Source organism: Pelophylax lessonae, assembly GCF_965119305.1.
Source record: "Pelophylax lessonae genome assembly, chromosome: 12".
NCBI classification, from domain to species: Eukaryota; Metazoa; Chordata; class Amphibia; order Anura; family Ranidae; genus Pelophylax; species Pelophylax lessonae.
In genome coordinates, this window is record NC_138779.1 from 62,398,853 (window position 1) to 62,413,146 (window position 14,294).

A 14,294-nucleotide genomic window follows, 5' to 3' on the forward strand; every position below is an offset into this window, starting at 1 on the left:
TGATCATATAAAGACCAGCTTCCTGCATTCCAAATCCAGCTCTGAGGAAGAGGGGGACACCCCTAGAAACCCGTTAGCTTTATTTGGATGTTTCAATTCCACAACTGTCACTAGTCAGCAGTCCACGATGAGTGAATCATCTGGTGGACTTTTTACCTATATTTCGCTTGACCTTTTCATCACATTTTTGAGTATGATGTATACACCGTTATAACAATAAATTGTCACAAAGGTAATGTGTAAGGCTGGTGCGCTCTCTGTTAATTTCTTTTTAGAGTTTAATTTGGGTTTTCCCTGACCTGTTGTGAGTGGCAGCACAGCAGATGTGGCGGCTGAACCAGATGAAACACATGTTTTCAATCAACCGCACAGCAACTTCTGAAGCGCAGGAGCAGTAGCTTCTCTTTTCTGACCCGGGCACCTTGGTTAAAAAAGACTGCTAGAGAGGATAATGCTTTGTATATATTTAATGTCTGGGATTATTTACAACTACTTTAGGCTCGAACTTTTATGATATCCTTGAAGAGAGTAGGACATCTCTGCAAAGCGAGGGCATATTCACCTGTAAACACATGTTTCCAGAACAGTTGACCCCAGTGAAGGATCTCCCCGAACCTACTGTTACAGTGGCAAATTTTGGCCTGCCCATTACTTTCTGTACTAGAGACAATTGTTGCCATTACAAATGAATCATCTTCTCTTTGAAAATACAGACAGCAATTAAAAGTTAGTCACGTATAACTGTTTTACATGACTGAGATAATTTTGCAAGGTTTGAATACATTTAAACTATCGAATTCCAAGATCATAAACAACATGTTTCTAGCTATTGGTTTTAGCACATAAATGTGATAGTGTGCTGTACTCAGCTAATCTCAGAAATGTACTGATAACTATTTTTAGAATCCTTTTTTTATACACTATTTTTTGTTTTACATTTATGTTTTAGCCCTGATGAATAGTGTGCAGTCCCTGAAACACATTGGCTGTATCACTAGCTGAAGATTTTGATGAAAACTTAATTTTGGACTGTCTTTCTGGGCCAAGGTATTTTTAATTCTTTCAAATTTGTTTAACACTGATATACAACCAGACCATTGGATTGCCTTGCTAAATAGTAACCCATTGGAGCTGACCAGAACCCAATTTTGATTCCTTCTTCAATTTACTGCTGTTACGAAACAGACTTTAGCCACATCTTGGAAAATGCAGATGCTTTGGGCCTAATTCACTATAGCAGCTAGTTGGCAAATGGGTGAACAAATGGTCACAAGCAACTAAAATCCATAGAAAATGACTAAAACTAGTCAGAAATGGTATTCACTATAGCACGTGGTGAATAAATAGTCACAAAATCAAATTCACGATAGGTCACATAAATCAGTGACCGTCTAAATCAGTAGTCATGCTAGAAGCAGGTGAATTGCACATGGAAATAATGTTTAGAGCTTAATCTCATAGAATAAATGGTTCCTAAACCTGTGGTATATTGTTTAGAGATGATCTGCTTTTACATTTCTTGAAATATTGTTGTGAAAGCAGAAATATGCTTGAAAGTCTGGGAAGAGATAAATTCACCCTGTTTTTAGAACTCCGTACTGACACAACTGAGCATGCCCAGACTAGAAAACTAGTCACAAACCTACACTCATTTCGTTTTAGTCCCATGCTATAGTGAATTCCAAAATATGTGAATGCCTAACAAGCGTGAATTAGTACATAGTTTGCTAGCTCTTACAATTTATATATAAATGCAAGTGTCAACCATTGATTCTCATTGTACAACTGTTATCTCCAAAAAAACATACATTTTAATTTTGAGATGAACTCTTTAATTCCTAAAATACATTTTCCTCGCTAGGTTTTTTTTTTTTTTTTTTTATTGCTTCTCATTCCTTTTTTTTTTATAAACAATGCTACTAATGTTTTCCTGTTTTTGGAACAGATAATAATCTCTCTCTGCACACACATATATATATATATATATATATATATATATATATATATATATATATATATATATATATATATATATATATATATATATATTTATAAGAGAGAGAGAGAGATAATTATATATATTTTGTTAACATAACATGTTAAACTGAGCATGCTCAGATACTTAGCTGTTTGACATCTGATAAGTAAATGGTAGATAATGCACTTGTTGTTCTCATTTCACATAAATCTAAACCAAAACTCCCACAGCTGTCTTCAAACAAACCACACACAATACCATTGCTGATGCAAATTTAAAATGAGTAACAATTTTGTGTGTTGTTTAGTATTTCCAAATGATCGTCATTTTCACCACAAAAATCAAATATGTGTGCCAACATCATTAATCCAAATTAAAATGTCATTACCACAATTCAGAAGGTAACACCACTATTCTACACTCACACGCCAATAAACACCAAATATCACAGAATAAATCAAGAAACAGAACTCCTGCCTGATGTAATTCCACCACCTATAGGCAAATGCCTAAAGCAATGTAGTATTTAGGTATAGGAGGGTTCCACCACCATTGCAATTCTTGCCATATGTGTTCCACGGGGACAAGAAGCAACCTTGTGAATTGCACACCAGCACCAATTGCAGCCTCTTACCAAGCAAAAAGCCCCAAAATTAGAGATGGTCCTAAAGGAGCATGCTGACAGTAATCATCCATAACCAGCCTTGGAACCAGGTGGCATATCACAGAAACAGGTTGGCACTTAGGGTACATCGGCATTGATTAACTTTTTGCACCCCAGGAACTTTGGGCTGTTTAGCACCACAGAGATGGAAGCTCCATGCATGTGGCAGCACAGTGGCTAACTGGTTAGCACTTCTGCCTTGCAGCATCGGGGTCATTGGTCTGAATCCCAAACGTGCCACTATCTGGTTAGAGGCTCTTCATCTGTTGTGGTGTTATAGCTTCTTTTTCACAAGGTATTCTATTTCTGATGGGTTTCACATAATACAAACACACAAAATTACATTGTAAATAAAGTGAGTGTGGGTTTTACCTGTCAGATATGGATTTAGAAGTATGGTGTGATCCTGCACCCATATTTAAATGTTGTATGCTGATGACGAATGTGCTTGCCAACAATTTGTGTGAAGCAGACCTCACAAAGTTGACATTTCTTGCTTTGTACCCTCCACATGCTAAACAATTTACAACTTGAATTGTTTTGTTTTTGGTATCACTGATCATGGCCAGAGACTTGGACATTTAATATTTTCCATTATACACTGAACAAATACTTATGCTTATATAGCTGATGCATTCTTTCATTTGCCAAGAGTGTGTGTCCCTGATCAACAGGTACTTGAGGCATCCATAAAGAGACAGAATTAATTACACTGGTGGATATGTCCTTTACTGGGTGGGCGTAGGTGTGCTATCAATCCAGCCTATGTTATAAAAAAGCCTGCACTAGTGTGGTTTGCTTTGCCTGAGAAGAGGCCAGATTATTTGCGGGCAGGGTGCAATAGTGTGCATAATGACCCACACTGGGTGTGGTTTGATGGATGTTTTGTCTGTTTGCTGTAATCATTTGTGTCTTTGTCCAGTGTGACCATTTGTTTCTTGTTTGTGACCATCAACTGACCCCTCTCTTTTAATTTTTACTTACAAATCGCACGTGTTAAGCCTCGTACACACGCAACGAATTTCCGCCGACCGGTCGTCCGTCTTTTGTCCAGAGTGGTGTCTGTTGGTTGGAATGTGCTCTAGACTGCACACGAATTTTCCCACACAACAGAATTCTACTTCAGAAGTGATGTCATGTGTTGGATTGCTTTCTTTGTGTTCTTTCATCTCTGACTATGCCCAGTCTTGCTCATAAGATTTTTCCCCATCGAAATCTGTACTAATGAGACGAAAATCGAACGTGTTTTGACGGTCGACAAAAATTATATAGCCTGCACACCAGGATTTTTTCGGCCGAAAAGTCGGAGTCGGTTGTCGGAAGCATCATACTAACAAGCCGAAAATCGGCAAATCGGTCGTCGGACGAAATTTCCCAGCCAAATTTCTACTCGTGTGTAGACAACTCCTAATGATGATCCAGTTTCCTAAATAGTTTTTATAAAAATGAAGCTTCCATCTAACTGAATTGCTGGGGTGCAGTTATTGTGCTGCCTTTTATTTTGTCAAATTTTGTATCTGTTTTGTTTGTTTAATCCTGCACTTAAACTTTTGATGGTGAGAGTTGTTATACATTAAAATGTTTGACATGGTTAGTGCTCACCTTATTTTTGTCCCTGCTGTACACTATGAAATTTAAGGTGTCCAATTTAGGTGTTTCTTTTAGCTTGTAAGCTCTTTAGAGCAGGGCCCTTCTAACCATATTGTAAAGTGCTGTGAAAAATGTTGCAACATTAAATGCCAGTCAATTTTTTAGGGCAAAGTAACTGAGTGAACAAAATAGTGTTCCTATTGTCCAAATAAAATGTAGAATTGGTTTTGAATTTGTTTTTTGTTGTGTTTTTTTTTTGTTGGTTTTTTTGAGGTTTAATAAAATATTTTAGAAGTAAAATGTCTTGTTAACACACCTTCCAATCTCTATTTAATCCACTTTGCTACAAAAATGTTTTTTCTGCACACAAGCAAGTCATTAAAAAGAGAAAAAAACTAAAAGAGCAAGCTTTTAACAGCTCCAATGCTGATTTTCAGGTTCCAATATTTTTTGCTATGGCCTAGATAAACTATTGAACATGTCAAATGAAGTATTCATTTTCTCTAATCACCAGTTGCTGGCCTCAAGAACACCATTTTTTAAAATAATTATTGAGTGAAATAAGCGTACTGAACACATGTGAAAAGATGTAATCAAATTATCTATTGCGACCGTGCATATTTTTTTTCAATAGCACACAACTGGTTGCCCGGGCCGGCTCCTGGCCTGGAAATGCATCCTTGTGCGTGGAAGGATGTTCGGACGCACTTGCAAGTGTTAAGGCCCGTACACACGAGTGGAAATTCGGCCGGGAATTTTCGTCCGACAACCGATCTGCCGATTTTCGGATTGTTAGTATGGTGCTCTCGACAACCGACTCCAACTTTTCGGCCGAAAAAATCCTGGTGTGCAGGCTATAACATTTTTGTCCTCCGTCAAAACACATCCGATTTTCGTGCAGTCAGAACAGATTTCGATGGGGAAAAATCTTATGAGCAAGACTAGGCATGCTCAGAGACGAAAGAACACATACAAAGCAATCCAACACATGACATCACTTCTGAAGTAGAATTCTGTTGTGCGGGAAAATTCGTGTGCAGTCTAGAGCACATTCCAACCAACAGACACCAATCTGGACAAAAGACGGACGACCGGTCGGCGGAAATTCGTTGCGTGTGTACGAGGCTTAAGTCTTGCTCAGAGTTGTCAACCAGTTGACATGGCAAGATCACTTTTTTTTTTTTATCATGAGGCGATGTTGCTGATTTGCAAGGTAAGTGTGGGAGATGTCTTGGTGTTCCCAGGGATTAGGGGGATGTAGTGTTGGAAGTTTATGTTTAGTGATCTTCAGAACACACGTCACTGCCTGATTCTTTGCACAGAAGACTTCCTGCATTTGTACATGTACTGTATATACAGTGTGGAATGTGTGTATGCATTTTACCAAGTGCTCTACAAACTGTTGATAAAATCAAATCCTGTATAGCCATGATGAACTCTACACACATGTAACTTTACTACCAATTTTCACCACCCCATACATACATGTCTTGTTTTTGGTTGCCTCATCCTGGTGATGTTCACCATTCACAGAAAAGGCCACAGATGCGTCATCTCTGGTCACATTTAAAAGTTTTCCCTAACAGCTAAGTTCACTTTGCATTTTGCTAAATTCCAGCTCCTCTATGTAACAATATACCATTAATGTACCTCTGTTGCAAAACAATACACAATTTCTTTAATTGAGAGAAGGCCATACCTGTGATTTTGCTATATTTCCTTAGAACGCTTCATCTCTTGCTGGTATGTAGAATTAGAAGCCAGTAATGCTGGCCATACACTATATAAATAATCCTTCAAACTCATTTTTGAAAAACAAACATTTGGCTGTGAGAGCAGATGATCGTGTCATCATGTAATGAGTGATAAATCGTTCAATGGACATAAATGAATTCTTTTTTTTGTTCGTTTTTTCACATCTGCTTAGTGCAAACAGTTTGGACAAGAAACACATTAACCTTTCAACTTATTGTTCATTCGTCAGAGAATTTCCAAACTTGTCCTTTTGGCTCAAAAACATCACAACCGATTACCGATTTGGGCCCATCACCTGGCCGAAAAATTAACAAACTGTCCAAATGAAGGAATTTCAGCCGATTTTTCATATAGTGTATGGCCACCATAAGACATGGGAAGGAATTAATCAGATGACCTCATTAGCACACACCTGTGGCTGCATTCCCTCCTTCCAGCAGATCCCAACCACCCCCAGTTAGGTGCACACTTTTCTAATACAATTAATCAGTGATCACTGGTCTCACTAAATACAGACATTTTTGTTTTGTCTTAAATTCTTCTTGCATAGATCTGCTCATTTGGAGAGTGCAGGAAATAAGAGATCAGATAACTGCCTATATGGATAGAGCTATAGTATTGAAAACAGGAGAAGCGTGTCCTGGGTTCTGTTAAGTTCAGCATACACTATACAATCTGATTGTGCAATCTCCTTTAGATCTGCCATCAATTATGTAGTGCAAGGGCCTGCCTGATTGGATACAGAGTGATCGGATAGCTGGTGTATCCTCCCACTATATATAGTTTTGGTGAATCTAAAGGAGATTGTACAGAGCTTGTACAATGAAAATTGTATAGCGTATGGCCACCTAAAATTAACTAGTTTCTAACTACTTTTAATCCTTGTTTGCTTTGCAACAAAATTTTCAAAATACAAATCCGCTTCAGTAAAATTTAGAAAGTTAGGGGTAGCTCTTAATTGTGTCCAGGGAACTCTACGTAGCTTTGTGGAGTGGAGTTGTGCTGCCTGCCACAAGTGGGTGTAACAACACGAATTTGATCCCGAAAAAAATCAGCGTTGGGTTCCCCCAATCCAAACCAGGCTCTTAGGTCTCTATTATAGGATAAATAATTGGTAATGTTAAATAGAATGTTGACTTCTAATTATATATGTTTAAGCTTTTATCATGGTACTACTACATATTCTAGGTACTACTAATCAACACAATGGCTTAATGGTTAGTGCTCTGCTCTAGCAATAGTCAGGTCATGGGTTCAAATGCTATCACCTCCCTAAATTTTCAATAACGAACGGATATGTGCGTAGGCAAAAGCATATTTGCCATCAGGGGGATACAATTGATCTCTTGCTGATGGCACTTATGCGTTCGCCAAAGAACATATGCATTTGCCTTTGAAATTCTAGGGAGGTGGTAGCATGGCTGCTGCTAACTAATAGTGCTAAAGATTAAGCCACTGTGCTGAGTACAATTATACCTAGAATTTAAAGAAGTGCTATGATTACAAAATGAACATAAATAGAACTCAACATTTTCATAAAATGTGAATTAAACATAAAAAAGTTTGACATATATAGAATAGAGATATAACTCTTACATCAATGATATAATAATATAAATATCATCAAAACAAGTCACATCTACTAATGTTTGACGATTTAGTAATGGTCTTGCATTTGTATTTAAGGGGAATATAGATTCTCTTGATCTATGTTAATTCGTTAATCATGGCCCTACTGTAAATTCTAACCATATTTGTGCCCATCTCAATGGCTTAGTGGGTAGCACTCCTACCTAGAAAGACTAAGACCATGGGTTTAAATCCCAAGCATGGTATAAACTGCTTAACTTTTAAACAGCAGAGTATGCTAAAAAATAGGCGAACACCTAATTTCCACCGTCACTGCCACATCAGCATGGTTGTTTCCATAATTTGCATGCTCAATTTCATGCAATGGTATGTTATTTAGCAAAAATATTATTGTGTGGAAATAAAATAATTAAACACTAGTGAACACACAGGGTGTTAGCATGGTTGGGATTTGAACCCATGTCCTAAGAGCTTTTCAGTCATGAGCGCAGACCACTAAGTCAATGTGCCAAGTACAGTTAGACTTGCATAATAGTTTAGTATGAATAAAGAATGAACATAGATAATTAGAACTCTATAGTCTCCTAAAAAATAAATAAATAGAAATATATATGTAACATGAAAAAAAGAAAACTAGCATATAACAGATATGTATTTGTAAATTATAAATACATGTAACCTCATGGAACAGCAGACATTACTCTGTAATAATCATTCAGAACAGCATTTGTTAGCAAAAGAAGAAAACAAACTATGCACAATAATTGTAATATAAATGAATAGCCACGCACGAGGTAGAGCACACCCCATATTTATTGGCATACATGTACACACATGATCATAGCTAAATACTGCAGTGCAGTTTCATAGAGGAAACTTGTTGGCAATTGCCAGATATGGAACCGTTACTATGCCGATTTGGAATTCACTAGCGCATATTCGCCTATTTGTACTCCTACTTTTCGGTTCACATGTTCACCTAGTTGAGGTCTCAGTTGTTTTTATTGGGAGTAATTAAATGTAGAGTGACTATTTCTTCTCCTTATTCTTAGTGAATTAGGCCCTTTGTATCCTTGCCACAAAGCATCAAATTGCCCAGGCCATGATTCCTGCCAAAATTGAAGCAACCCTTCAGGACAGAATGAGGAGCTATACTAAAATCTGCAAACCCGGGGTTGACAGTTACTTGCCCCTGAATTTTGTCAAATCCCTTCTAGAGCCCTGATACAGATAATTATCTTCTCTATCACAAGCTTTAACAGTGCCGCCACTAACAACCCCTGGGATCCCCCGTCGTCCTACTCTTCCTCTCTTTCTGTCTTCCTTTTCTCCCCCCTTGACTGAAAACTCTTCTGGTGCCTGGGCATCCTTGCCGAAACCCCTAGCTATGGCTGGGGTAGGACACCTATGGCACTTTTCCCCTGCAAGTACTGGCTCGGCTCGGCTCGGCTGTACTCGGCCCTGCTTGGCCCTTCTTGGTTTTCCACTGCATGGTACCACATGGTGCGGTGTTGGAACGGTTCGGTACGGTTTGGTACTGTTTGCTTTTCCACTAAAGTAAAGTGGGTGGGATAACAACGACTCTCTGACCAATCAGTGGCTAGTAATGACAAACAGTCAAGGCTGAATGCAAAGGATTGTGGGATATGGTACCGGTACGGCCCTCTTGGAACCACAACTGAGGTGGTACTGTTTAAGCGAGCCGTACCGTTCGGTTCCATGTAGTGGAAAATCGCCGCCGTACCGTACCGTACAGAACCGTTCCAACTCCGTACCATGCGGTACCATGCAGTGGAAAAGCGCCACAAGATACCATTGTTTAAATCTTAATACACCACAGTATATTACACGTGTTTATTACTAAAACTTTGTTCTGTTACAAGTGCCCATTGGCGCCCTTTGACTTGGTACTTGCTATTGCTACATGCACATTTCTGTTTGACACTGTACAAACCTTCCTGTGAGGGGGTTTCCTAGAAGCATGTATGTTATTCCCTCAATAAAAGGAATAACATTTTGAACAAGAACACTTCATTTTGGACTCCCAGTCCTGGGGTAGAGCTCTGATTTTCACACTCAAACACTAATTCTACAATCCAGTCACTGTTCCAGTTTCTCATTTCATTAGAGCAGTCCACTCATCACTTAGACCCCCATTTTAATGTCATCAGTATATTTTTGTCAAATACATTAATTAGGATCTAGGCATATCTACATAAGGTTACAGTGCCACCAGTCTATCACATCAACCAATAAAATCCTCACAGGAGTTCTAATCCTTCCAATTCAAAACAAAAAAAAAGTGTGGTTTTACATATACTTAAGTCATCACATTGACTGTAGAGATTTCTGAAAATAAATTCAAAACAGTGACACCAGCAATCATAAATTACAGCACTAAATATGTTTTTTTGCTAAACATTATATACTGTATAAATTATAAGGCAAGAATTCACAAATACCATCCTGCACAAAATTATGATATGATGTATATAACAAACGTGACTTCAGATGGAGGAAATTTAAAACTAATCTTAAAAAGTATTAGAAAGTATAATTTTATCAAAAGAGTAGTATTACTTGGAATAGCCTTCCAGCAGAGGTAGTGAATCAGTCAACAGTAAGTGGATTCACTTACTGGGGAAAAACATAGATTGATAGTCAGACAAAAGAGTTAAAAAATATTGTCCTTTTTCTGCCATCACTCTATGAAAATATTGTCACAACCCCAGCATTTACAGATTATTTTAGATTCATGGTTAATCAAAACTAATAGCTATAAAACTAAAAAGACATGATATTATATTTCATTTTATCTATGATAATTGTAATCTATTATATCTGTTATAATAATGTTTAATCTATTGCACCAGAAAGAGGAAATTAGAAATATATTAAAAAGTACTTTGGTGTACTTCATCATTTCTGGATGTGACATCCCCATTAACCACTACTTATTTCCAAACTATGCTAGCTCATAGTAGGCAGGTTGGAATCAACTTTAAACAGAATGGATTAGTTACACTCATATTTGTTTGGGTTTTCTAAATGATAGAATCAGAAACATAGAAAAGCTTACAAATCAGGTTTCTTGTTTCACTCAAAGGAAGGTTGCACATGTTTTCATATTTCAAAGGACTTACACTTATAAGACAAGGGCATGGAATCTACAAGTTCACTGGGTAAGTAAATGGAATCTACAAGTTAACTGGGTAAGTACATGGAATCTACAAGTTAACTGGGTAAGTACAACAAGTGTTAGTAATTTTCAGAATTTATTGAAAGTGGACATAAATTGGTAGAATATAATAAACACTTACTGGTCACAATATCACAATAAAGTAACACATGGTCTCTACATGGTGGTTTGGTGAGGCAAGATTTGTTTTGTCTATTTGAACCATTTCCTATGCTAGTATCCAATGACCAGAAATAAAAGTGATACATGATACTTTTGCTGTAGTTTTCATAGATATGTGAAACTTTGATTTCGACATTTATTTATAGACATGGACATTAAACTAAAAATTTCAAACATTCATATCATAATTGACAAAACCTGATCTTAAAGGGTCAATCTACGAAAAAGTAGAATTTTAGTAAATGTTGGTGATCTGAATTATCAATTTCTTTTACCTCCTAAGGACTTTAATGGCTAGATCTTTAAGCATATGTCTCCAGGCTAACCCACCAGCTGCTGCAGGCTTTTAACATAGGTCTCACTCTCCTCCGTAGTGCTGTAACGTGCTTAATATAAATATGAAATACTGCAGAAAGTGTAAGACTGTCTACTGCTGTGAGGCTCCAAGGCAGGGAGGACATATGACAAGGAAATCTCATTATTCTACTAAAACTATAAAAAGCCAGTAAAACCAGACGTGATTCTGAAAGGTAAGTTTTGGATGAGGAGGCCATTTATTCAACAGCTGTCATATATACATATTTGAAAAGTTTCACTTACCTGATATAAAAATGATCAGTATAGTAAAAAGCGTAAATGCCATCTGATAGAAGATTTTAGAGCTGGAACACGATGGGCGGCTTGAGGCTAAGAATCTTGTAGCAGCCATACAAAGCCATATACAAACACCTCAAGGCCTGTAGACAGATAAAAAGTCTACTGTTACCTGAAAATTATTACTGTCCATTTACCCTCCTTGTTCTAAGTAATCCTATTAAAAGTCTGATTTCATCTTTTCCAAGATGAAAGAACAGGAGATACCACAAGTCCTTGGAAAGCACCAAATGCACAGCTAATTTGATTTTGCACACATCTTTTACCTGTGGCTTGGGTCCAGATTGCATGAACGAGTCTCATTCTGGTTAATCAGAACGTCCAAAATAGCATTTGTGAAAGGAAAGATAACCCTATTTCTGATCACTGTGACCTAATGAAAGTCATTAAGAGTACATAATGAGTGGATAATCATGCAGAAATTTAAAAATCCATATCCATATGTCTAAAAGAATAAGTGGAACTTAATTTTCACAGAAGAACTTCCCTCTTATCGACAGTCAGATATTAATGTAGGATACAGACAATTCCTTGGTTACATATCTATATCCATCAAAGCAAGCAATAGCTTGTAGCAATAGCTAACACATACTGTATGTGCACAAAATATACACTGAAAATTTGCATAGACTTGAAACATCAATGACGTAGATATGAAAATTCAAGGAATTAATGTAATTCACTTGCTCCTTAAAAACATCAGATTTTTAAGAGATGGAATTTAAAGCAGAATTAAAATATAAAAGGTATAGCTTTTTAGCAGATGGTAGATGGGCAATTGTTCACAGTCTCGGCTCATTCTCAGTATTTGTAAGATGGTGGCAATTGTCCAGGTGCCCATGATGCTGTAACACCTGTGCACATGCACAGGAGTAACATCATCAGTGGTCGCCCAATGGTTGAAGAGGATCACAGCGGGACCTAAAAGAATCAGCAGGAGAGATGGCGTGACAGTTGCCCAGATCCATCCATGGGGATGCAGCAGTGACAGTTGCCCAGACCAGTTAGCATTGAGGAAGTAGGTGTTTGCCTGCCAACAGAAATTATTTATGTGAAATACTCCAGTAATAATAGGTACATATCCAATGCAATAAAATGAATACCATATACACAAACTATTGCTGCTGGCACAAAACACACACTTACATCTGTGCACTAAATAAGATAAATAACAGACTGTGCCTGCACAACATAAAGTGCCAATCTTTATATGTTCAATCCTTAAATGTCCAAATCTCATATATTCAATAAAGTGCAATATGTGCAAATCAAAACAGGTATTTGCTGATCCAATCGAATATAAAAAAATGTTTTTTTGAGATCAACGATACGTTTACAGGAAATGTGTATATTCATTATTACAACCAGTAAAAATAAATGTGTATATTCTTAAAATATATATATATATATATATATATATATACAGTATACTGTATATATAAAAACAAAGATGAAAATAAAAAATACAAATACTGTTTAGTGTCCCGTGTCCATTTAATATATATACTGCTTTTTGTCAATCCTTTCTTCTGTAGTAAAAAAAAAATAAAAAAAAAAAATATATATATATATATATATATATATATATATATATATATATACAGTTTTTCCACCAGTGAATATTGTAGGGTTGTTTGTATTTGTAGTGCTTCTATCCCACCACCAGCGTTATACCCCTCTAACCTTACAAGATGGACCTAATATAAATACCAGGTCAACCACACTTTTCCCTTTTTATCATGGGATTATTGTGTTCCTCTGTATACCTCCTCCCTGGTTAGTGTGGTATTGGCCCAGTGTTTGCCTGGACCCTTTATCTCCACAGGAGAAGGTAGGTGTGTGCCATAATCTTCAAGTGTGCTGCGCATACTTGCCGATTACCTTCAAAAGCTCACCCCCACCAATGATGTTTGTTTAATATTGAATTTATAGTTGATAGCTGCAGTATCCATCATTGGTTTATATATATCATAAATAAATGGGTACATTTCCTGTACGCATCACTTCCAGTCTTTGCAGCACAGGTAGAGCACAAACCGGTGCTTTCAGTTTCTATTTTAGCCTATACATGCCTGAGTATTTGTTTTATTAATGTAAGCGCTAATTTTCTATATTTTTCTATATATATTTGAATTACTACGCTATTAGAGGTTCCTTTACTGTTTCCCTTTACGAGAGAGATATACAGTGGGGAAAATAATTATTTGATCCCCTGCAGATTTTGTAAGTTTGCCCACTTACAAAGAAATTAAGGGTCTATAATTGTTATCATAGGTGTATTTTAAATGATAGAGACAGAATATCAACCAAAAAGCCAGAATAAAATACATGATACCAATGTTATACATTGAGTTGCAGTTTAGTGAGTAAAATAAGTATTTTATCCTCTACCAACCAACAATAATTCTGGCTCCCACAGACTGGCTACAGTATGCGCTCATGTGGCAAACAGATTTGTTTTGTCAATTTAAGGTTAAGGCTCCTAACGACAACTCATTATATGTATAAAAGACATCTGTCCACAGAATTTCTTTCTTCCTTTCACACCTCACCATCATGGGCAAGACCAAAGAGCTGTCAAAAGATGTCAGGGACAAGATTGTGGACCAGCACAAGGCTGGAAAGGGCTACAAGACCATCAGCATTGGTAACACAATACACCATTATAAATTGAAACCTTGCAGAGCCCGCAAGGTCCCCCT

General features: G+C 37.0%; 1 protein-coding gene across 1 annotated transcript in view; it reads right to left on the reverse strand.

Annotated features, from left to right (window-relative positions):
* The window catches only part of LOC309568868 (uncharacterized protein), a gene marked incomplete at its 5' end in the record, with an annotated part of 164,293 nt that extends 152,646 nt beyond the window's left edge, over positions 1–11,647 (reverse strand). Inside the window, 1 exon segment of the mRNA XM_082274652.1 lies at positions 11,539–11,647. Within this exon segment, the coding sequence (XP_082130778.1) occupies positions 11,539–11,647 (109 nt within the window).
* Between the last annotated feature and the right edge of the window lie 2,647 nt (positions 11,648–14,294).